Here is a 24,422-nt window from a genome sequence, read left to right on the forward strand (position 1 = left end):
AGGTTGTGGAAGCATTGGAAAGGGTACAGAGGATATTTACCAGGATGCTGCCTGGTTTAGAGAGTATGCATTATGATCAGAGATTAAGTGAGCTAGGGCTTTACTCTTTGGAGAGAAGGAGGATGAGAGGAGACATGATAGAGGTATACAAGTTAATAAGAGGAATAGATTGAGTGGATAGCCAGTGCCTCTTCCCCAGGGCGCCACTGCTCAATACAAGAGGACATGGCTTTGAGGTAAGGGGTGGGAAGTTCAAAGGGGATATTAGAGGAAGGTTTTTTACTCAGAGAGTGGTTGGTGCGTGGAATGCACTGCCTGAGTCAGTGGTGGAGGCAGAGTGAAGTTTAAGCGACTACTAGACAGGTATATGGAGGAATTTAAGGTGGGGGCTTATATGGGAGGCAGGGTTTGAGGGTTGGCACAACATTGTGGGCCGAAGGGCCTGTACTGTGTTGTACTATTCTATGTTCTATGTTCTAATTCAGCAGATCAGGCAACACCTATGCAGAGGAATAAGCAGTTGAAGTTTTGGACTGAGGCCCTTCATCAGGACTCGAAAGGAAAGGTGTAGAATTCAGAATAAGAAGCTGGGAAGAGGGATAGGAGTACAAAATAGAAAGTGATAGGTGAATCTAGGTGCATGAGAGAGGAGGTAAGAAGCAGAGTGGTGATAGGTGGAAAAGGTAAAGACTTGTAGAAGAAGAAATCTGATAGGAAAGAAGAGTTGTCCAAAGGAGAAAGGGAAGGAGGAGGGGCACTAGAGGGAGGTGATGGGCAGGTGAGGAGAAGAGGGGAGGTGAGAGGGAGCCAGAGTGGGGAATGGAAGGGGGAAGGGGTGTTTGTCCTAATAATGTCACTTTTCCCTGTTGTAAAATCGGTAGGCATAGTCGTGTAGCCAGTACAGCTGCCACTTCACAGTAAATCTCTGATGACCCACTCGATAAATACAAGAGATCCTGCAAATTCTGGCATTCAAGAATAGCACACACTAAATGCTGAAGGAACTCAGCAGGTCAAGCGACATCTATGGAAAGGAATAAACAGTCAACGTTTTGGGTTGAGGACTTCTATCAGGTCTCGACCTGAAACATCAACTATTTATTCCCTTGCCTGCTAAGTTATCTTCATCATTTAGTGAGTGTTGCCCATTATTTATCCACTATCTTGATTTTCAGTTCTATCCATGTGGTGTTTTGAGGTGCTTTTGTTTCCTCCTGAATGGATGTATGGATTGTTTGGTTAACCGGCTGCTATAGATTGCCCTTGGTGTATTGCTGAGTGGTGGAGTCTGCTGGGGGGAGGGAACAGGGTGGAAATGATGAGAACGTGAGAAGAAAATAAAATGGGAATTCTGTTGATGAGTGCTTGATGGTCGGGCATGGGCTTGGAGCGTTGCTGAGCCTGTAAGTGAGACTGTATGACTAAAATAGAATTTACTTTTATCATTCCTTTCATCTTGTCTGTGCGAAATATTTTACAACCAACTTAAGTGGATTACCCCTGCTATGCAGGCAAATTTGACGGCCAGTCATTCAGTATCAAGTTCTACAAAATCATGGCTGACTGGCTGGGGACACAAGACCTGCTGATTTCCAAAGCCCACATTTTGTGTGTGTGTTGCTGACTGATTGGGTGCTGGTAGGAGGAAGGAATGTTTGTCCAGCATTCTACCGTCTCCATGCTCCTCAGACAGAGGTGGACTGAAAGTTTAGCGCTGTTCTCAGAGCTGCATTGAGCTTACAAGCACAATTACATGTTCACTTTGAATTAAGACAGTCAGTTCCATAATCTTTTACAAAATAATATGGATGAGATGTTGTGAGCTTCAGGTTTCAAATGAACGGGGATCAAGGATCAACTTTATTTGCCATAGACATTCACACATATTCGGAATTTGTTGTGGTGTGTTGCCATGAAATGCAACTGTAAACTACAACATTCAACAATTATGAAGAATAAAACATTATGTAGAATATGAAGTTAGAGATTAAAGTATGGATATGGAATAAAATATGCATAAATACTCTACATAAACACCAGCATGCATTAACAATTTAAACAGCATTGCAAAAGTGTTTTAAAGTGTTTACAGTGCAGTGCAATGTCTGAGATGATAAATAGAGGGGGTGAGAGGGGGTGCTAATTAGAATGGTTGATCAGATTAACTGCCTGGGAAACAAAACTTTTAAGATGAAATGACATTTTTGTTTTAATAGCCCTATGGCACTTTACAGAAGGAAGTTTTTGAAAAAGGTACTTGTCAGGGAGCGTAGTTCACAATAGAAACATAGAAAATAGGTGCAGGAGGAGGCCATTCGGCCCTTCGAGCCTGCACCACCATTCAGTATGATCATGGCTGATCATCCAACTCAGAACCCTGTACCTGCCTTCTCTCCATACCCCCTGATCCCTTTAGCCACAAGGGCCATATCTAACTCCCTCTTAAATATAGCCAATGAACTGGCCTCAACTGTTTCCTGTGGCAGAGAATTCCACAGATTCACCACTCTCTGTATGAAGAAGTTTTTCCTCAAGTTTTGCATTAACATGATATATTGATGGAAGCATTCTGTCACGGTCCGGTCCATTGACTCCTCATTCCAGTTATTTCCTTTTCCCCGTGGTCCATTGGGTGCCTTGATTAAGGCACCTGTTTCCCATCTGAGCCGGCAGCATTAAAGCTCCAGCTTACAGCTACTCGGTGCTGGACCGTCACCTGAGCGAGTGCAGTTGTGCCCGATTCGGGTCCCCGTTCATTGTGGACTCTAAGTGGCTTCGGTGCCCGGGGTACTTTGTGGATTCGGTCGTTTTCGTGTCCAGCTGAGTTGCTGGCTGTTTGCCGCCACTCCGAGCCAAAGGTACAAATTCTGCCGTTTCCATGGCCAGCTGAGATTTGCTGGCCGTTGCCGCTATTCTGAGCCAAGGTTCGAATGGACTGTCGTGGTTTGGATTTTGTCCATCTCATATCCAGCTGAGTAGGCAGGTATTTTGCTGCTACTCGAATGGACTGTCATTGTTTAGTCATCTTGTATCCAGCTCAGTAGGCAGGCCATTTGCCGCTACTTGAATGGAGGACTGTCGTTGTCTTGTCGCGTATCCAGCTCAGTAGGCAGGCCGTTTGCTGCTACTCGAATGGACTGTCGTTGTTTTGTCGTTCCAAGTTGTAGTCCAAGTCCAGGTTCCAAGTCCGAGTCCAAGTCTCAAGGCTCCAAGTCCCGAATACAAGTCCCGAGTCCAGGTGCCAAGGCTCTGAGGCCCGAGTCCAAGACCCAAAGCTGCGAGTCCCGAGTCCCGAGTCAAGTTCCAAGTTCCAAGTTCGGGTCAAGTCCTGGTTCCGAGTACCAAGTCAAGTCCAAGTCTGTCTCTGTGCCTGTGTCCTGCACTTGGGTCCGCCTCCAGTTGCTCCAGTCGCTCCCTTGCAACACATTCAGCTGGTCAGGCAGCATCTGTGCAAGGGGAATGAATGTTAACATTGTTGACAGAGAGTTTTCAGCCTGAAACAGTAAGCTTGTTTCTCTTTCCACACTTGCTGCCTTATCTGCCAAGTATTCCCAGCATTTTCTTGTACTATTTCATTTTCATTCCCTGCTGTATAGCATCACTTTACTGTTCTACTGTGAATGCCTGCAAGATATTGAATCTCAGGCTGGTGTTGGATTCTGATGCTTTCATGGAAGGTTTTTTCAGAAGATAGGAAAGAGGCACAGAACATGTTGCTTCACGATTATTTTATTAAGCAATGCTGGAACAAAGCAAACATGAGCAGAAGCTAATAGTAGGATGCTTAAAGACAAGACTAAGATGCTAAGAAGATGAAGACGGTGCTGCTTTTTGGTTAGCTATTCTATACCCATAAATTAGGAAAAATTCCATTAGGTTTTGTAGATAAAAGTCAACCAATGCAGAGCCATCCAGAATTATACTTAATATGCCACTGGAGACATATTAAACTGCTATATGCATATAAGTGAACTTATAATAATATAATACTACTTAGACCATAAGACATAGGAGCAGAATTTGACACATCGTATCTGCTCCGCCATTCAATCGTGGCTGGTCCTTTTCTCCCCCCTCCTCAGCCCCACTCCCTGGCCTTCTTCCTGTAACTTTTGATGCCATGTCCAATGAAGAACCTATCAAGCTCTGCCTTAAATTCACCCAACAACCTGGCCTCCACAGCTGCCTGTAGTAACAAATTCCACAAATTCATCACCCTCTGGCTAAAGAAATTTCTCCACATCCCTGTTTTAAATGGATGCCCCTCTATCCTGAGGCTGTGCCCTCTTGTCCTAGACTCCCCCACCATGGGAAGCATCTTTTCCACATCTACTCTGCCTAGGCCTTTCAACATTCGAAAGGTTTCAATGAGATCCCCCCTCATCCTTCTGAATTCCAGTGAGTACAGGTCCAGAAGATCAAACGTTCCTCAGATGATAACCCTTTCATTCCTGGAATTATTCTTGTGAACCTCCTCTGAACCCTCTCCAATGCTAGCACATCTTTTCTTAGATGAGGAGCCCAAAACCGTTCATAATACTCAAAGTGAGGCTTCACCAGTGCCTTATAAAGGCTCAGCATCACAACCCTGTTCTTATATTCGAGACCTCTTGAAATGAATGCTAACTTTGCATTTGCCCTCCTCACTACTGTCTCTACATGCCAAGTTAAACTTTCAGATGTTCTGCACAAGGACTCCTAAGTCCCTTTGCATTTCAGATTTTTGGATTTTCTCCCCATTTAGAAAATAGCCTTAATATTTATTTCTCCTACCAAAGCGCATGACCATGCATTTTCCAATGTTGTATTTCATTTGCCACTTTCTTGCTCATTCTCCTAATCTCTCTAAGTCCATTTGTAGCCTTCTTGTTTCCTCAACACTACCTGCCCCTCCACCAATCCTCATATCATCTGCAAACTTGGCAACAAAGCCATCAATTCCATTACCCAAATCATTGACATACAGCATAAAAATAAGCCGTTCCAACACCAACCCCTGCGAACTCCATTAATCTCTGGCAGCCATCCAGAAAAGGATCCTTTTATTTCTACTTCTTGCCTCCTATCAATCAGCCAATACTTTAACCACGACAGTAACTTTCCTGTAATACTATGGGCTCTTAACTTGGTAACCAACCTCATGTGTGGCACGTTGTACTTAAAATACAAGCAGATAATTAAGTGTTAAACTGCAAAGAAAATAATAATTAAACAATCTAATCTAAGAATTAAATAGTTAGATCCAACAACATATTGTGATAATAAATTTACGTTGAACTTTTTTACCTTTGAACTTCAAATCTTCCTCTAATTTGTGTCATAGTGTCTAAAGTTTGAGAACAATGGTTATTTAGCTATCACCAGCCTGGCTTTGGCATAGTCATAGTTTAGACCAGACTTTAAGTGAACATCTTCAGCATGAGTTTAATTGATTTGGTCCAGTGACACAGAATCTTTTTACTGTTGCATATAATTTGGGAATCTATGAAAAAATTCTTAACTTGGTATTGGTAGGAATTGAACCCAGGTCGCCTGTACTATAAAGCATTGTGCTAACCACTACACTACCATGCCACCACTGATGTAATGAGTTGATCTGTATCAAGCTTATGCAAGGCAGGTTTTTCCACTGTACCATGGTACATGTGACAATAATAAACCAGTTTACTAATTGAACATAAAGCATAGAACAGTATAGCAGACAGCAATAGACCCTTTGGTTTACGATGTTGTATCAAACTAAATAAACCGCGCAGCTAATCCCTTCTGCCAAAGGCAAGGAGCTCCATGATAATGTTGCCCCTTTTTCACATGACAGCCGTTATACATAAAGGCTATAGAACAGTACAGCACAAGATCAGGCCCTTCTACCCAGGATGTTACGCCAAATTAATTAAACTGTTGATGCCTAAATATGCCAATTTGTGCAGATGGTCCACATCCCTCCATTCTTTGTATATTCATGTTCCTTTCTAAAAGCTTCTTAAGTGTTACTATCGTGTCTGCCTCCTGCACCAGCTTGGTAACATACTGTAAATATCCACCACTTGGTGTGAGAACACCTGCCCCATGCGTTGTCTTTTAACTTATCCCCTCTCACTTTGTGCATGCCCTCTAGTACTAAACACCTATCAACCCCAAGAAAGGGGCAACATTATCATGGAGCTCCTTGCCTTTGGCAGAAGGGATTAGCTGCGCGGTTTATTTAGTTTGATACAACATCGTAAACCAAAGGGTCTATTGCTGTCTGCTATACTGTTCTATGCTTTATGTTCAATTAGTAAACTGGTTTATTATTGTCACATGTACCATGGTACAGTGGAAAAACCTGCCTTGCATAAGCTTGATACAGATCAACTCATTACATCAGTGGTGGCATGGTAGTGTAGTGGTTAGCACAATGCTTTATAGTACAGGCGACCTGGGTTCAATTCCTACCAATACCAAGTTAAGAATTTTTTCATAGATTCCCAAATTATATGCAACAGTAAAAAGACATTGGCTATCTACTCTTTCTTTGTCTCTGATAATCTCATAAATTTATATCTGGTCTCCCCCTCAGCCCCTGTTGCTCCAAAGAAAACAGCCCCTGTTTATCCAACCTCTCCTTACAGCCCATGCTCTCTAATCCAGGCAGCGTACAGGTAGACCTTCTCGATAGCATCTACGTCCTTCCTATAATGGGGTGAGAAGAATTAAATGAAACAGTCCAGATGTGGCCTACACAGTTTTACAAAACTGCAACATAACCTCCTGAATTTTGAACTTAATGCCTCAATCTAGTTTATCAGCACTTGGTTCATAGCTTTCCATACCTTGGCAATTCAATTTTCCAAAGAGTTGTGAGAGTACCTGTTTCTGCTCCTCACTCAGACATTCTGTTCTGACTTGAACCACCCCCTGGGTGGATAAAATCTTCCTCTCAATTCCATCTAAACCTCTCTCCGCATAATCTCCTTTGCTTCTCTCAGCATCCAACAATCTGTTGATTTCAGTTTAGATTTAATCAGCACCCGAGTATCTGCGACCTCTGATTTGGATCGTTCTGAGATTTCACACATTATGTCAGCCTTAAACAATTTGGGAGTGTGACCCCAGATCCTGCAGCTAGGAGAGGGTCCTTACAGCTGCTCACCAGTCCCTCTCTGACTCCCTCGTGTCTCCTGGGCCCTGAAGCAACCCCTCAACGAGTCTCAGCCTTTGGCGTGAAGTATTCGAAGTGCTACCTTCTTGCCCTGATTCTGAATCCGAATCAGAATCGGGTTTATTATCACTGAAATATGCCACTAAATCTGTTAAACACAGGTGATTCTGCAGATGCTGGAAATGCAGATCAACTCTCACAGAACTCCAGAGGAACGCAACAGGTCAGGCGGCATCTATGGAGAGGAATAAATAGTCGATGCTTTGGCCTGAGACCCTTCATTGTGAAATGTGTTGTTTTGTAGCAGCAGTACATTGCAACTGGTAAAAACTACTCTAAGTTACAATAAGCAAAAGAAATAGTGCAAAAAGAGAGACGAGTAGTGAGGTTGTGTTTGTGGGTTCATTGCCCATTCAGAAATCTGATGGCAGAGGGGAAATGTTGAGTGCGTGTCTTTAGACTCCTGGACCTCCTCCTCGAAGGCAGTAATGGGAAGGGAGCACGTTCTGGATGGTGATGGTCCTGAATGATGGATGTAACCTTCTTGAGGCCTCACCTTTTAAAGAATTCCTTGATAGTGGATAGGCTTGTGACCCTGATGGAGATCATTCAGTTCATTCATTTCCACTTGACGTGACGCCTTTACAAACTGAGCCAGCAAGGCAGCAGAACAATTTATTTTCCCCATTCACTCAGGCTTTAGAATAAATAACTTTGGATAGTTTAAACAACAAGCATTTTGGATGAAAGGTTTGTGATTTCAGGGAGAGCTGAGCTGGATTGTGGTAATCCAGTTAAAAGGTTTATGGAAGAAGTTGCAATGCTGTACATGGATTGAAGAGGAATTGTGGATTAAGTACTAATCCCTTTCTCGTTAATGCAGCCAGAATCGACAGAGTTGGGGGTGGGGGTCAGGAAAACAGCTCCTTTGAGTGAGTATGTGAACGAGAGGGAGAGGGAGAAAGACAGAGACAAAGGGCGACAGAAACAGAAGACAAAGAGAGACAGAGGGAGACAGAGAGAGATAAAGGGAGAAGGAGAGAGAGAGAGACGAAGAGAAAGAGAGAGACTGAGGGAGAAGGAGAGAGAGGAAGAAGAAGGAGACAGAAGGAGAGAGACAGAGAAAGATGGAAAGAGAAAGACAGAGAGACAGATACAGTTTGTGGTTCTCACATCATCTAGAGGCTATTTTTGAGATGGGATTTAATGAGTATTCTCCCATTATCTGAAGTTTATGTGAACATGGATATAGTCATGCCCTGTATAATACCAGAAATTATTAAGTTTTTGGAGTAGCAGCCGAAGTTCTGAGCCATTGACTCAATGTGAGTTCAATTCCCATCATGACAACTGGAAAATTTAAATTCAAGTAATTAAGTAAATCTGGAACTTAAAATAAAGCTGGTCTGGGTAACCATGAAACTACTGGATTGTTATAAAAATTGGCCAGGTTCATTAATATCCTTTAGGAAAGGAAATCTGTCCCTTACCTGATCAATCCTATAAATGAATGCAGATTCAACAAAAGTGGTTGATTCTTTAATTATCTCTTCAGCTCAGAGACAATTAGACAGAAACAATAAATGATTGTATTGCTACATGTATCCACATCACAAATTCTACATCTAATGAGCAAACAAAAAGATTCAAGAGGGTAAGCTAGCACCAACATCATCACTCTTTCCAGCTTTTTATTCATTGAGAGATCAAAATAGAAGGGGGTAGAGTGGATGTTTCCAATAGTTGGAGTCTAGGACCAGAGGACACAGCCTCAGAATAGAAGGATGTCCCTTTATAATAGAGGTGAGGAGGAATTTCTTTAGCTAGAGGATCATAAATCTGTGGAATTCATTGCACAGACGGCTGTGGAGACATTGGGTATATTTAAAACAAAGGTTGATTAGTAAGGGCATCATAGGTTACAGTAAGAAGGCATGAGGATGGGGGTTGAGAGGGATAGCAAATCAGCCATGATGGAATAATGGAGCAGACTCAATGGGCTGAATGGCCTTATTTTGCTCCTATGCTTATGGTCTTCATTTTTTTTAAAGTAAGCTGTAAGTGTTTGGAATTCCCTGCTACAGACAATGCAAGTCTTACAAGTCAGGTGGCAGCTACGAAAGGGAATAAACAGTTGATGTTTTGGGCCGAGACACTTTCCTCATTGTATTTTGTCTTTGTGTTCTGAGGATGTGCTCTCAGGGCCCTAGATTCACCCACTATAACGGGTTCTTAACTTTTTTCAGGTCATGGACCCCTCTGGTAAAGCCCAGACATCCCACCTCTCCCGGAAGTTCCGGGGGTCTCCCGCATATGAATAGTGGCTCCCTAATGCCCGCAAATTATATACAATATCACGGAAATCAATTTTTTTGAGAGCGAACGAGAGAGAAAGCAAGAGAGAGCGTGCCAGCGAGAGCGAAGGCAAGCGAGCGAGTGAGCAAGAAAGTGAGAGAGAGAGAGAGAGCAAGCGAGAGAGAGAGAGAGAGCGAGAGAGAGAGAAAGCAAGCGAGAGAGGGAGAGAGAGCGAGAGAGAGAAAAAGCAAGCGAGAGAGGGAGAGAGAGAGAGAGAGAAAGCAAGCCAGAGCATTTGAGAGCGTGCGAGCGACCGAGAGAGAGAGAGAGTGCGCGAGCAAGAGCACGCCATTGCAGAGTGTTCCAAAAAAAAAACCTACGTCACCCCAGACCACACTAAAGTGAACCCCTGCCTGATAGGGGTCAAAATAATGACAGTGTTGCTCGCTGCACTGTTTGCAACAGTGACTTTTCTATTGCCCATGGTGGGTTAAGACTGTAAAAGACATGTTGAGGTGAGTTTAACAGGTGTCATTCGTTCATTAGCATAGCTAACATTATTTAAACTAGCTGGCTAGCTACTAAGGAGCTACTCTATCGCAGACATCCCACCTCTCCCGGAAGTCTCCCGCAAATTGATGGTGCTACCTCCCTGAAATGAGTCTTTGCAGGGTGGGATGTCTAAAAGCCTCAGGACCGCTTTTCAGAATGAAGTATTTAAATATATGAAATAAAGTACTCAGGATTACAATATAAACCAATTATATTGAAATACATTTATGAAAATATTTTAAAAAATGTAATATTATAATATATGTGCTTCTTTATTAACATTAAATAACAAGACTATACATTTAAAATATAGGCAAGTTAAAATCAAATTTTGTTTTTTAAAGACACCAGTGTGAGGGTTGTTGCTTTGTCTGAATAACAACATTAAACTGTGGAGCAGTCTTTGACAAAACAACACGCATGTCATGTTGGGCATACAATCGATTTTGATCTTTTTTGTGTGTTAATGATTACAAATGTTGATAACCCTGATTCACCAAAATATGTTGTTACAAATGAGATTAAAGCTTCCGTAGCTCACTTTGCAATGTGAGGATAGGCTTCTCTCAAGGAACACCAGAATTCTCCAAGGCTTTTTCCATTAAGTTCCAACTGTAGTGAGTTTTTTGTCCTAAGGTCAATGAGTTCACCTTTGGATGGATACTGTAACATCTTTGATACAATTCATATCAGAAAGAAAAGGATTGTGGATCCAAGGTTCAATTTTAGTGCCATTAAGGTGGGAATAACATTTGAAAGAGTTCTGAAGTGTTCCCAGGTGTTTGCAGATGTCTCTCCTCAAAGAAATTGATAGAAAATTCCATCTTGGTAAAGCATTTCCTCCAGCATTTGAAAAAAGTTTGCAAAGATGTCGGCCTCTATTCTCGTCTTCCTTATTGGCAGCTTCACCAAGAAAGCTTGCAATTTTTCAGCATCATCCATAATGGTGACTTCAGGACCTTGAATTGAAAGATTTATATGGTTAAAAATGTTAGGCAAGTAAGCCAATGCATGAATACAATTCTATTTTTTAAACTGTTTCAAGAGTGGGTTTTCTTTTTCTTTCAGAAGAAGTGAAACTTCTCTTTTTAGTTTGAACAAGTGCTTCAGGACTTATCCTCTTGAAAGCCAGTGAACTTCTGTGTGGTAGAAAAGCACTTCATATTCTGTACCCATTTTTTGACAAGGTCTTTTAAAAATGTGAATATTCAGAGACCTGCTTTTATTAAAGTTGATGACTTTTATGGCTGTTGACAAAACATCTTTCTGGGTTGTTGGAAGAGTCTTTGTTGCCAGTGCATGTCTGTGTGAAAACAATGAGTGACAGTGACATGAGGAGCTTCCTTTATCATTAACGTAGCAAAACCAGATGTATTACGAAGCATCTCAGGAGCTCCATCTGTGCAAGGAATATGAGGTTTTTCTTTCCAGTCAAAATTTTGTTTGGCAAAAAAAACTTTTTACCATTCCCAAGACATCGACAGCCTTTGTAGTTTCCAAAGGGGGCTCACAAAGTAAGAATTCTTCTTTGATGGCATCAGCACTCGCATAACAAAAAAATAAAAGGAGCTGACTACATTGAAGGGTGTTTGTAGTTTCATCCAATTGCATTCTGGAATGGGAATTATGAAGTTGCCAATTCCTCAATGATCTGCTTCAAAATGTTAGAAGAAATATCGGCTACTCTAGAACATACGACATTATTTGATAAGGGAACCATTTCCAGATTTTTCCTCTCTGCCGGCCCACAAGCCAACTTGACCATTTCCAGTGTACGATAGTGTGGAGCTTCTTTTGTTTGGCAATCTGGGTGCCAACTTTATAGGATGCTTCAAGAAAAGGGAAAAAAACCCGTATCTTTAGATGCATTTTCAGGATGGACAGACATGAAGTGCTCTTTCAGTTTTGCTGGCTTCATACTTCCATTCGTAAGAATTTTTTCACACAAAACACTGGGTTTTGTGCCCCAACACGTTCATTAATGTAAGTGAAACCATGTAATAGTTTTCATCATACTTCCTTTTCTTCAACGTTTCAACTTCAATTGTGTCGGCACAATATAAATATGAAATATAAAAAATATAGAATAAATAAAGCTAAAATATTTTATTCAATTGACATTTTTTGAAATTCAATATTTTTGTATGGTTTTAAGTCATTTGTTTGATAGATCTGCCAAGAAATAAGTAATCTGTATATTAATTAAGTGAAGTGTAAGATATTCAATTAAAATGAGGCCAAGTAAGTAATATAAGGCAGATTTTACAATTGATCCAAAGGTTGAACACTTTTCCTGGCTTTTAGATACTCAGATAGGCACAAGGATTACAGAAGTATCTCAGGCATCGTGTTCTTTTGGCCACTGTTGTGCATAGGGTCTCGTGGTATTACAAAAGGTCACGCGGCCTTACAGAGAGATAAGAATTCTCATTGAATTGTCTAGTTTTGCAAAACTTTATCCATAAATACATCTCACTTCCTTCTTCACATTAATAAAACAAGCAATTGTAGATAGGGAATAGTGCAGAGCAATGTAGATATCTGGGTCACAAATGTGAGAACATGCGACGGTTGTTTGGTGACCAAATGACTTTCAGATGCAGGGCTGCCTGATAGTTGGCCAGCTACGTTGCACGAGCATCTGCAGACAGGAAGACTAGCAGCAGGTCTAATAACTACAGTAATTTCAAAGTAGTGATGAGCGTGCCATAAAAAATATTTTGAGGTATTTGTAACAACTGTAATATGATATGAAAGTATCTATGATTTCTATTGGTGACAAAGTCACAGGTACTGCTGACACTATTGTGGTTTATTGCTTGCATTCATAATTGAAGGAAATGTTACATTTCAGGTAGAGGTTTGTGAAAATAAAGATGTAATATTTTTCCCGTTTAAGTCCATGGACCCCCGAGGGGTCTGTGGACCCAGGTTAAGAATCTTTGCATTATAGGAAACAATGTCAACTCATCTCAAATGCTGCTCATTAGAACTATTCTCTATGGAGTTGCATGCTGTAGAGCTATGTTTTAATTAATCTGATTGGTAAAGTGTCTCTCTGGGCTTTCATTCAGATCTAATCACCATTCAGACAGAGTTGTGTAATTTATTGGCAGTAATGAACTGTTAGAAACCCCTTCATAGAGTGCACCTACTCTGGACTTTTTAAGCGATGTCCTTGATTACATAGCCATTTTCTCAGAAGGCAATGCATAGATTTCTAAACACATCAATTCAGTGCAGCAGAGTTAGCGTGAAGAGATAAATCAGGGCATAATAACATCACCCTTGTGTTATATGGATTGTTTAGAATGAGGGAGACTACATAACAACCACCAGCCCTTGCTGATGATGGATGATTGTGTTTATTCACAGTAAACTTAAAAAGCCAGCAATATAAATAACCTTAAACCAGTGTTCAGTGAAGAGGAGCGAACACTGCTGGTGTTTGGAACCATTCTGTTAACAAAATAGAATTGGTTCAATGCATTTTAGCATTTGCAAAGTGTTTAAACTGTCTCCCATGTACTTATATGATGGAAGTGTTGTAATAGGAGCTTTGCCAATACCAATTAAGTACTCTAACATTGCAAGAGGTCAGTGGTTCGTATTGGGAAAGGTCTGAGCCCATCTCCATGGTATTATGCAGTCATAGGCCTGGAGCAAGAGCTTACACTGAAGTTAATGTAATAATACAAGTAGAAATAAGCACATTTTTCTGTGGTCTGTTCCTACTTTGACCAAGTAACATTTCAGGGCAAAGATCTTTTTTTAATTTTGAATCAATTTGAGATCTGGTTTGGAATGTCCATCTTCATAAGAACAGAAGAAACCTTGCACTGATAAATATCTGTAAGGAGTTTGTACATTCTCCCCATGACCACGTGGGTTTCCTCTGGATGCTCTGTGTTTCTCACTCATTCCAATTGGTAGGTTACGTGGGTTTAATTGGGCAGTGTGAGCTCATTAGGTCAGAAGGGTCTATCTCTACGTAAATAAAAATAAACATTCAGCTTGAACAGGCTGCAGATCTATTCTGGGACAAGGTTTTGTTGTTTTGATTGAAAATGGAGAATACCAAGCTATTTCGACACATCTTCCTGGCAACAGGAGTTGATAAGGAGGATCATTCTCCCTCTGGCGTGGATGATAGTTAAAAATTTATCCTTAACATCTGAATTTGCCAACTTAATCCCGGTAATGCATTTCATTCTCCAAATCGCCATGGATTATGATGGTTAATTTTTTCTTCTTAATTATCGACTGGTAAGACTTTGTTGTACATCCATCCTATCTTATGGAACAGTATAGCATTGGACCACGCTCTTTGGCATAAAACCTTGATGCTAAATTAAACTAAATCTATCTACTTACATACAATCCATGTCTATTCATTCCCTGCCTGTTCATATGCCTATTTAAATGCCATTAATTGTGTCCGTATCCATCATTACCCCTCATGGTGAGTTCCAGACATTCCCTGCTCTTTGCTCACCTCCTTAAAGTGCTTCCCCTCTCATCTTGAAGCTATATGCTCTATTTGCCATTTCCACCCTGGGATAAAGATGATGATTGGATTCTGATCACAAATCCCCCAGAAGCATTTCTTTTGGGTGACCATGTATTCCCAGGAAGCTGAGGTCATTCCCAAGTAACTTCTTTTCTGCCAATTTTCAAAGTAACTTTGCCAGTATTTTCAAGGAGTTTCCAGTGGGCCCCATCATGTTCTTGGGAGCTCAGCAACTCACATCAGTTCCTTCATATTTCCTCATGGTTTATGTTTCCCCACCCATGAGGTTTGAGTTAACCAGGTGTAAGGCAGGTCTAAGCATTGGCATGTTTTCAACAAACAAAGAATTGGTTGTTGGTTTATTATTTTCATATGTACTGAGATGCAGTGAAAAGCTTTGTTTTGCATGCCATCCAGAGAGATCATTCCATCGAAGTAGTACAGATCCATAATTTCTTGAAAGTGGAGTGACAGGTAAATAGAGCTTTTGGTTCATTGTGTGCAGTTTTGGTCACTACCTATGCAAAAGGTATCAATAAACTTGAACGAGTGCATAGAAAATTTGCAAGGAAGTTGGCCAGGACTTGAGGAGCTGAATTATAGGGAAAGGTAGACTAGGTTAGAAATTTATTCTCTAGAGTGCAGGGAAATAAGGGGAGAACTTATCAAGGTATTATACAATTATGAGAGATATAGATGCAGGCTTATCCCCTCAGGTTGAGTGAGCCTACAGGTCATAAGTTTAAGGTGAAAGGTGAAATGTTTTATACAAATCGAACATAACATCCCAACTCCTGTGATCAGTGTCCTGATTTATGAAGGCCAATGTCCCAAAAGCTCTCTTTAAGACCCGATGTATCTGTGATGCCATCAAGGTAGTTAATAGGTGAAAACAAATATAGAATATCTATTTATTCAGAGATACAGTGCAGCCTTTCCAGCCCAACAAGCCGCGCTGCCCAGCGGCCCATTTATTTAACACTAGCCTAATCATAGGACAATTTACAACGAACAATTAACCTACTAACTAGTATATGTTTGGACGATGGGAAGAAAGCGGAGCACCTGGGGAGAACCCATGCAGTCATGGCGAGAATTCCTTTGAGATGACGTTGGAATTGAACTCTGAACTCAGACGCCCCGAGCTGTAATAGTGCTATGCTTACTACTGCGCTTCCGCGGTGCCCAGATGTAGAATGCAGAATGTTCTGGATGTATTGTCTTCTTTAGAAATTGCATAGAAAGACAGAGTACAGTCATGCTGCCTACAGTTATAGAAAACAGTAACTTAATTTTAAACACAAGGGATTCTGCAGATGCTGAAAATCCAGAATAACACACACAAAGTGCTGGAGGAACTCAGCAAGTCAGGCAGCATCAAAGGAAAAGAATAAACAGTCTACACTTCAGGCCAACACTGGTGAATATAGTCTGGAGCTTCAGCCTACTAGCTCTCAGGAAACCCAGCTCCCTGGGACCCCAGCACCCAGCTTGCCAAATGTTCTACAACACAGACATGGTGCTGAAGGAACTCAGCAGGTTAGTCTACATCTATGAGGGGAGTAAACGGCTGATGTTTCAGGCCAAGACCCTTCATTAGGACTGGAAAAGAAGAGGAAAGGAGTCAGAATGAGAAGATGAGGGGAGCTGAAGGAGTACAAGCTATAAAGCGATAGGTGAGACCAGGTGATGGGGAGGTGGGGGGAGGGAGACTGAAGTGAGAAGTTGGGAAGCGATAGGTTGAAAAGTAAAGGGAGAAGGGAGAAGTTAATTTGGTTGTTTATAAACAAATAATAAATAATTCAAACAAGTCTGATTGATTTGCTCTATACTAATCTTTTCCATTCAACTTTTTATATCCAGAAACTGTTTATCTCCTGAAATCACACATTTCCGATATTCCAGGAGCTCCCAGTCAGTACGGAAAATGCACATTCACTTTAATATTATTTTCCCACACAATAATACTCAGAATTTATTCTTCTCTTTCAAACAGTAACTCCATCAAGTTGGTGAATCTACTCTCTATATTTATAAGCACATGGCTAACAGGAGCTGGCTTCATACACTTGGTAAGTGCTTGTCAAATGTTCACTTGATCTGAAATCTTCAAGCAGATGAGTTATTTGTATTTTTGAGTGGTAAAACCCTTACAGTTTTTATACTTGTACTAAATCTCACAGGGTAATATCCAACTTGAAGTTAATTATTGTATCAGGCACTGAATGCAAGAGTTGTCTGTGTTGTGTGGTTAAGGTTGATGCTTGAGATCCTGGAACTTCTCTTCTGTTTAATGTGAGGCTATCTCGGTTAAACAAGGCAATCCAGTAACATGACCAACCACACGTTATTCAGTTGGTGTAAGACCATTACTGCACCAGCAACCCAGGTTTAATTCTATTGTTATCTGCGTAATGGGTTTCGATGTTCTCATGACTGTATGGACTTACTCCAAGTGCACCAGTTTTCCTCCCCTTTCCAAAGACGCACAGGTTAGTAGGTGTAATTGGGTAGCACAAGCTCACCGGGCCAGACAAAACAAGTAAGTAAATAATGCTGTATTGTGAGGTCTTGTTGAGAATGATGTATATCCACAAATGGTTAAAGAGTAGTGACTTTATTGTGGGGCTCCAACAATTCTTGTAGGTAGCAATGTTAAAATGATAGAATTGATTCAGTGTCGTATGCTTAAGGGGTATCTGGGGTACTTTAACTAGATGGAGCTAACTAATGCCTGGTGATTATTATATTGTGAGTGTTATTACTGTGTTCCAACAAACAACGGCTCAGCGCTAATCCGGGTATGGTCATTAACAGGAAGGGGTCAAGTAACCTGACGAGCCCCTTCCATCAGTGGTTTTAGTCTTTACTTTTTCAACCTAGCTTTCCTTTAGTTCTTTCTTCCAAGTAACTATCCAGCTCCCTTTTAAACACCTTGGTGGCCTCCTACAGTGGAACCCATCTCTCCATTGTTAGGGATAAAAAGCTCTTCCTTCATCTCTTGAATTGGAATGGGAAGGCTATGTTCTGAATTCTCTGATAGTGGAGTTCTCCCCAGTAGACTCTCCAGATAGTTCTAATAGATCAACTTCCTCATCACATGGGAACATAATAGAAATGGATAGACTTCCAGAATATTTGGCTCTATACTTTACGTCTCCATAAATCCTCCCCAAAACCTCCCCAAAACCTAGAAGGATATTCCCTGTGTGACGAGCACTACTCCAGATGGTGTACCTTTTCTCATTTGGTTTTAATCACGCACCTTTTTGATTGCTCATTGTACTTGAATGCCAGATGCAGGTAACGGACTTTGATGCTCTGATCCACAATTACAAGCTCCATCTCACCCAGCAGTCTTCTCTCCATGGTTAGTTGATCTGCACAATCTGTCAGTAGACAAGATCCATCTTTGACTTTATGTAGTCCATGTTTTTGTTGGGCTAATGTTTCAGTTTCAGGAAAACCACATCACTCAGCTGCCCAAAGTGTGTTAATGTAAATGAACTGTGTCCAGTTCTGGTCACCTCACTATGGGAAGGATGTGGAAGCATTGGAAGGGGTATAGAGAAGATTTACCAGGATGCTGCCTGGTTTAGAGAGTATGCATTATGATCAGAGATTAAGGGAGCTAGGGCTTTACTCTTTGGAGAGAAGGAGGATGAGAGGAGACATGATAGAGGTGTACAAGATATTAAGAGGAATAGATAGAGTAGATAGCAAGTGCCTCTTCCCTAGGGCACCACTGCTCAATACAAGAGGACATGGCTTTAAGGTAGAGGGTGGGAAGTTCAAAGGGGATATTAGAGGAAGGTTTTTTACTCAGAGAGTGGATGGTGCGTGGAATGCACTGCCTGAGTCAGTGGTGGATGCAGATACACTAGTGAAGTTTAAGAGACTACTAGACAGGTATATGGAGGAATTTAAGGTGGGGGGGGTTATATGGGAGGCAGGGTTTGAGGGTCGGCACAACACTGTGGGCCGAAGGGCCCGTAATGTGCTGTACTATTCTATGTTCTATGTTCCATATAAGGCATTATTTGAGTGAGGTTGTGCTTGATCTGGACCACACTACAAGTTGTCCCACCATTATCCCAAGGCCCCACTAATCTTGTGCAGCCAAAATAAGTTCCAGGCCTCACTGATGAGAGGCAGAGTGCTCTGGGTGTAGCAACCAGACATCAGACATTGGATCCTGAGTCCACGTAGGATTAAACGTTTGACATCTTGTTTCTAAACAAGCACTGAGATAGCCAGAGTATGAGGACCACGGTAACTTAGCAGTGAATGCAACGCTATGACATCTCAAGGTGTCAGAGGTCAGGGCTCACTTCTAGAGCTGTCTGTAAGGAGTTTATACATTCCCCCGTGACCACAAGGGTTTCCACCGGGTGCTCCGGTTTCCTCCCACAGTCTAAAGATGTGCTGGTTAGTAGCTTAATTGGTCATTGTAGGTTGCCCTGTGATTAGGCTAGAGTTAAGTAGGTGGGTTGCTGGGTGGTGTGGTTTTCTGGGCTGGAAGGGCCTGTTCCGCACTGTATCTCTAAATAAATGAATATATAAATAAATAAAATAACTAAACCAAGATTCCCATCTGCCTCGGTATTTGGTCCATATCCCTCCAAACCAGTGGATTGCAACCTCAGATCCACAGGCTCCTCAGTTAATGATAGGGGTCTATGGCATAAAAAAGCTTGGGAACCCTGTTCTAAACCTTGCCCAACTGAGTATCAGTATACGTTGTTAATGCGCCTGCTGCAACTGCTTCACAGAACTCACACTTTTACCACTGGTCAATGTAAAGAGGCAGAAATAAAGGAAATTTTGGATGATGTCAGAGCATCATGAAGAATGACATAGAACATTACAGCACAGTACAGGCCTCTCAGCCCACAAAGTTGTTCCATCCCTTTAACCTATTTCAAGATCAATCTAACCTTTCCCTCCCACAGAGTGCACAATTTTTCTTTCATTAGTTGATCAAGTCTGGTCCAAATCATTGTGGAGTTAAGGTGGGGGTTACTACACAAAATTCTCCAGTTGCATCCACCTCAATAACTCGGCGTATTAGGGGAACATAAGGAATGGAAGCATCCCTCCTGCTTACAAGGTCATAAGTAAGATCATGGCTTCATAGCTGAACTTCTACCTCAGCAGTAGTTTCTTTTACTAACCCTATATCCCTTCCTGTCCACAAACTCCAAACACATGCCATGAATATAGTCAGTCTAAGAACGAGCTATGAACTTTCAGAATCTATGAACTTTCACTGGCCCCTTTCGTGGAGATTCCCAAGGATTCACACCAGGTGAAAACATATCTTTGCGTTACGCTCCAACTTGGACCATCGCCCTCCATACCCCTCCCACCCATGTACTTACCCAAATTTCTCTAAATGTTGACACCGAACTCACGTCCACCACTTCTGCTGGCAGCTCGTTTCACACATCCCCCCTCATGTTCCCGCTAAACATTTCACCTTTCATCCTTAATTTATGACCTCTCGTTCTCGTCTCACCCAACCTCAGTGGAAGAAGCCTGCTTGCATTTACCCTATCAATATCCTTCATCATTTTGTATACTTCTCTTAAATCTTCCCTCATTTTCCTACTCTCCAGGGAATAAAATCCTACTGATTCAACTTTTCCCTATAGCTCAGGTCCTTAAGTCCCGGCAACATCCTTGATAATTGTGGAAAGATTAATTCCACAACCACCCTCTCAAGAACAACCTTGTGGAAAGATTAATTCCACAACCTTCTTCCTCTGAAGAAGAAGCAGAACGGAATTAGCAGTTTATGTTACTTGCACAGTTTTAAACCAAGGAAGCCTCCCAAAAGCAGTCTGCTCATTGTCAGGATGCAGGCACTAGGTGGCGCTGAAGTTGTACCAAAGTTCACTCACACCTAATGTGCTCCACAAGCCTTCAACCTTGTGTTTATCTTTTGCTTTCCCGCATGTTGTTTTCAGGTGGAGAACTCAGGAGATCCTTGGGAAAATTTCCAGAACTCCCAGCCGCTGACTTACTGGGAATGCGTCTACTTGCTGATGGTCACCATGTCAACCGTCGGATATGGGGATGTTTACGCAAGGACCACTCTTGGGCGCCTTTTCATGGTCTTCTTCATCCTCGGGGGTTTGGTAAAATATCTCCTCTTTACTATGAAAAAGTCACAGCACTCTGGGATATCTGAAACCTGCTGAAGGTGGTAAGGTGAAGGCCAAGCAAGTCCCACATTCCCACAGAATGTAATTTTGATCCTAAGCAAAAAATATCCGGGATGATTTTGAAATAATTTAAGAAGATGTACATTCCTGCCATCTCAGCTTTTTAATTTTCCACATTGGTAGGCATTCAACCAAGAATGTTATGAGAGAGTATCTAAATTAATATATAAATTCCACATCCAGGTACTGTGGCAAGTGGTTCCTTCAGGTTCAGTTTACAGTGAGGAAGGCGTTCAGTTCTAATGGAAGGGTCTTTAATTATGGTTCAATCTGGCTGTTTCAGTCAGCTGTCACACAGTGCGATCCATCTCCTCTGTGTCAACCATTCCAAAGTATATTAGTCATACAGCTAGTAGCATCATATGTTCAAAATACAAATCCTGTGAACGCTGCAAATCTGAGACTAAATCAAAGAGTACTGGAAACACTCAGTAGGGAAAAGGCAGGTAGGTGGAGGTGAGTCCGGTCAGGCAGTATTTGTGAATGAGGAACAGAGCTGATCAGCACAAGAGACTCTGCGGATGTTGGAAATCCAAAGCAACAAACACAAAATTCTGGAGGAACTCAGTAGGCCAGGCAGCATCTATGGGGAGCAGGGTTTGGGGGGATAAACAGTCAACATCCTTCCTCGAGGTCTCAGACTGGAGTGTCGAAGGTTTATTCCCTTCCATAGATGCTGTGTGGCTCTGAGAAACAGAGCTAATATTCCATGTTGAATATATTTCTCGTCCTCAGATGAGTCAATTGCAAATGAATTTTCAATATTCCATAAAATGTCAGTAGAATCTCCGAAATAAAATCTCTATTATTAGATTGATTTTAATATTTTTTCTCAACTTTTATACAGTATGTGCCTTTAAGAGGCAATGGATGAAATAGGGGTTGATATTGGAAGGTTTGGCTTTAAAAAGTAAATGTTGGCATTAAATAGGAGGACTGTGGTGAACTGAAGGTTGTTATTGGCAAGTGGCGACATTAGAGATAAAAGTAGGAGTGTGGATCGAGCTGCCAAAGGAAGTGGTGTAAGCAGGTTCAATTTCAACATTTAGAAGTAGCACGACGATGGGGGAGGTATAGAAGGCTATGGTCCAGGTGCAGATTGATAGGTTAAGGCAAAGTAGCGGTGTGGCACAAATTAGATGGGCCAAAGAGCCAGTTAGTGTACTGTAGTGCTCCATGACTTTGCTAGAAACACTGGGCTGGTCCGGCAGCGTCCGAGATACAAGAAACAGATCCAGAATCCTTCAACATTGAGACATACAGCATAGAAACCGGCTCTCCAGCCCAGCCTGTGCATGCTGAGCAAGATACCCATCCGACTGTTCTAAGAATGGGAAAACAATGCAATTTTCAGAAGCAGAGAAGACAGGAGATGGATAGAACAAAGTCACTGACTGACAATGTGAAACCAAATGAGTAAGTGAAGCACTGGAGTGGCAGTGAGGATGACTTTGCTGAAGGCGATGCTGTGGAGGTTTCAAAGAGTTTGCCTGAAGCTTTTCTGCCTTATCCCAACCGTCTTTCTGGAGAGGTTTCTCATGAGAGTCGTTAGGTATCGCACGCCAGTAAAATGTACTGTCCAACTCATTTCAACTGTTTGGAATGGAGGGGGTTAGTGAGGGAATGACCAGTATAACGCATAGGAGAAGCAGCAGCTTATTAACAAGCCATGGGTTTCAGTGAAATTAAGATCTATTTCTCAGCTACACATATCTTTAAGGGGTTCCTGTGTAGAAAACATTCCTCATGAGCAGATGAGAAGTAGACTGAATAGTTCAAAGTTCAAAATTTATTATCAAAGTACATCCACCATATACCACGTTGAGATTCATTCTCTTGCAGTTATTCAAGTAGAACAAAGAAGTACAATAGAATCAATGAAAACCTACACACAGGCAAAGACTAACAAGGAAACAATGTACAGAGAAAGACAAACTGTGCAATGCACAAAAAATCAAATTATAATAATAAATAATTTGATAAATGATACTGAGGACGAGTTGCAGAGTCCTTGCAAGTGAGCCTATAGGCATTGATCAGTTCAGGATCAAGGTGATTGGAGTTGTCCACGTCGGTTCAGGAGCCTGATGGATGAAACGTAATAACAGTTACTGAACCTGGTGGTGAAAAAACAAAGGCCCCTGTATCTCCTTCCCAATAGCAGCAGTGAGAAGAGCGCATTCACGAGGAAATCTGCAGATGCTGGAATTTCAAGTAACACACACAAAAAATGCTGGTGAGTGCAGCAGGCCAGGTAGCATCTGTAGAAAGAGGTACAGTCGACGTTTCGGGCCGAGAGGTCGACTGTACCTCTTCGTATAGGTGCTGCCCGGCCTGCTGTGTTCACCAGCATTTTTTTGAGAAGAGCGCATTGTCTGGATGGTGGGGGTTCATGATGATGAATTCTGCTTTCTTGTGGATGTGCTCTAAGGCAGGGAGAGCTTTTCCTGTGATAGTCTGGACTGTATCCACCCCTTTTTATAGGCTTTTCCATTCATGGGCATTGGTGTTTCCATACCAGGTCATGATGCAACCACTCAGCATGATCCCCATTGTGCATCTAGAGAAGTTACACCAAGAGGAGGCTAAATTCTAAGTGTTGGTGAAGATGAGCACAGAGAACTTTCTGGATTTATTGTCACATCGCTCATCCAGAGTAGGCCTAATGAACTGTAACTGAGAAGTTTGCTATCATTCAGGACAAAGTACCCTATGAGCACACCCAACCCCTATCCTGAAGTGTTGCTGAGGAGAAAAACACATTTACTTTCACATGGCCGGACTAGCTGAAAATCAGAACTATCAATCAGTGGTTATAATCTAAAGCAGGATACTGTTGTTGGTGTTTTGCTGTGCTACCCTGTGTATGGATTGCTCATCAACTAACCTGACCTCTATAGCCTGTCTCTGGTGACTGGAGAAGATTTAGGTTCCATGAGTACGTCAGGCCTCCTCATCTGCTGTTGGATGGAATTCAGAAATCTCCAGAACCTGCGTCAAAGATCAAGACCGGCAACCTTCTGTTTCTGATCTTTCACCAAATACTTGTGACTTGTGTTTTTTTTCAAATTTCCTTGCCTTTGGTCTGTCCATGTTGGGTTAGAAGGATTTGTGTAACAGGCAAAATTTGATGTGATCTCCATGATGATTAGATTCTGTTCGTTTTCCTGGATTTTGCCGAGCGTGGCAGAAGAATGGCAGATGGATGATGAGTGACAATCCCCACCACGGACTGGGTTGGACTGGGTACTGACTACATCCCTGGGTGATGGGAGCCTTCTCTTGACCCACTCTATGTAAGAAATCACTATGACAACCATCAACTCCTTGGGCGAAGAGTTATCAATGCTCCCCTCATACTCAAGGCAACAGCTTCCAACATCTCACAACTCAGCAGATTACACTGTGTGCACATTGAATATAGATGAGGTTTTTGATGTGCCTCATATGAAAATTTTTAAAAATGCAATGAAATGGAATTGGCTGCAAAGAGACAATTCTAAGAGACAGAATGCAGGAAGCTATATAAAATTATTGTGATTTGGGTTGGAAAAGAGTAGATCATGGATGGCCTTTGGAATATCACTTTGTTTTGAAGGAAAAAACTGAGCTGAAAGTAGAAGAGATGGTTAACCAATGATATTAATCTGGGATCATAGCAAACAGAGAGAACCATGCGAGTTGAAAGATTGAT

The 24,422-nt window shown here is 41.7% G+C and overlaps 1 protein-coding gene across 5 annotated transcripts in view; it reads left to right on the plus strand.

Annotated features, from left to right (window-relative positions):
• Window positions 1-24,422, plus strand: part of kcnma1a (potassium large conductance calcium-activated channel, subfamily M, alpha member 1a) — a 960,366-nt gene that overhangs the window by 626,409 nt on the left and 309,535 nt on the right. For all 5 annotated transcript variants that reach the window (XM_063070509.1, XM_063070506.1, XM_063070507.1 and 2 more), the window contains exons 7-8: window positions 16,498-16,573; window positions 20,471-20,641. In XM_063070509.1, coding sequence (XP_062926579.1) covers window positions 16,498-16,573; window positions 20,471-20,641 — 247 coding nt within the window. The remainder of the gene's footprint in view (window positions 1-16,497; window positions 16,574-20,470; window positions 20,642-24,422) is intronic.

This window comes from Mobula hypostoma, chromosome 18 (assembly GCF_963921235.1).
Source record: "Mobula hypostoma chromosome 18, sMobHyp1.1, whole genome shotgun sequence".
NCBI lineage: Eukaryota > Metazoa > Chordata > Chondrichthyes > Myliobatiformes > Myliobatidae > Mobula > Mobula hypostoma.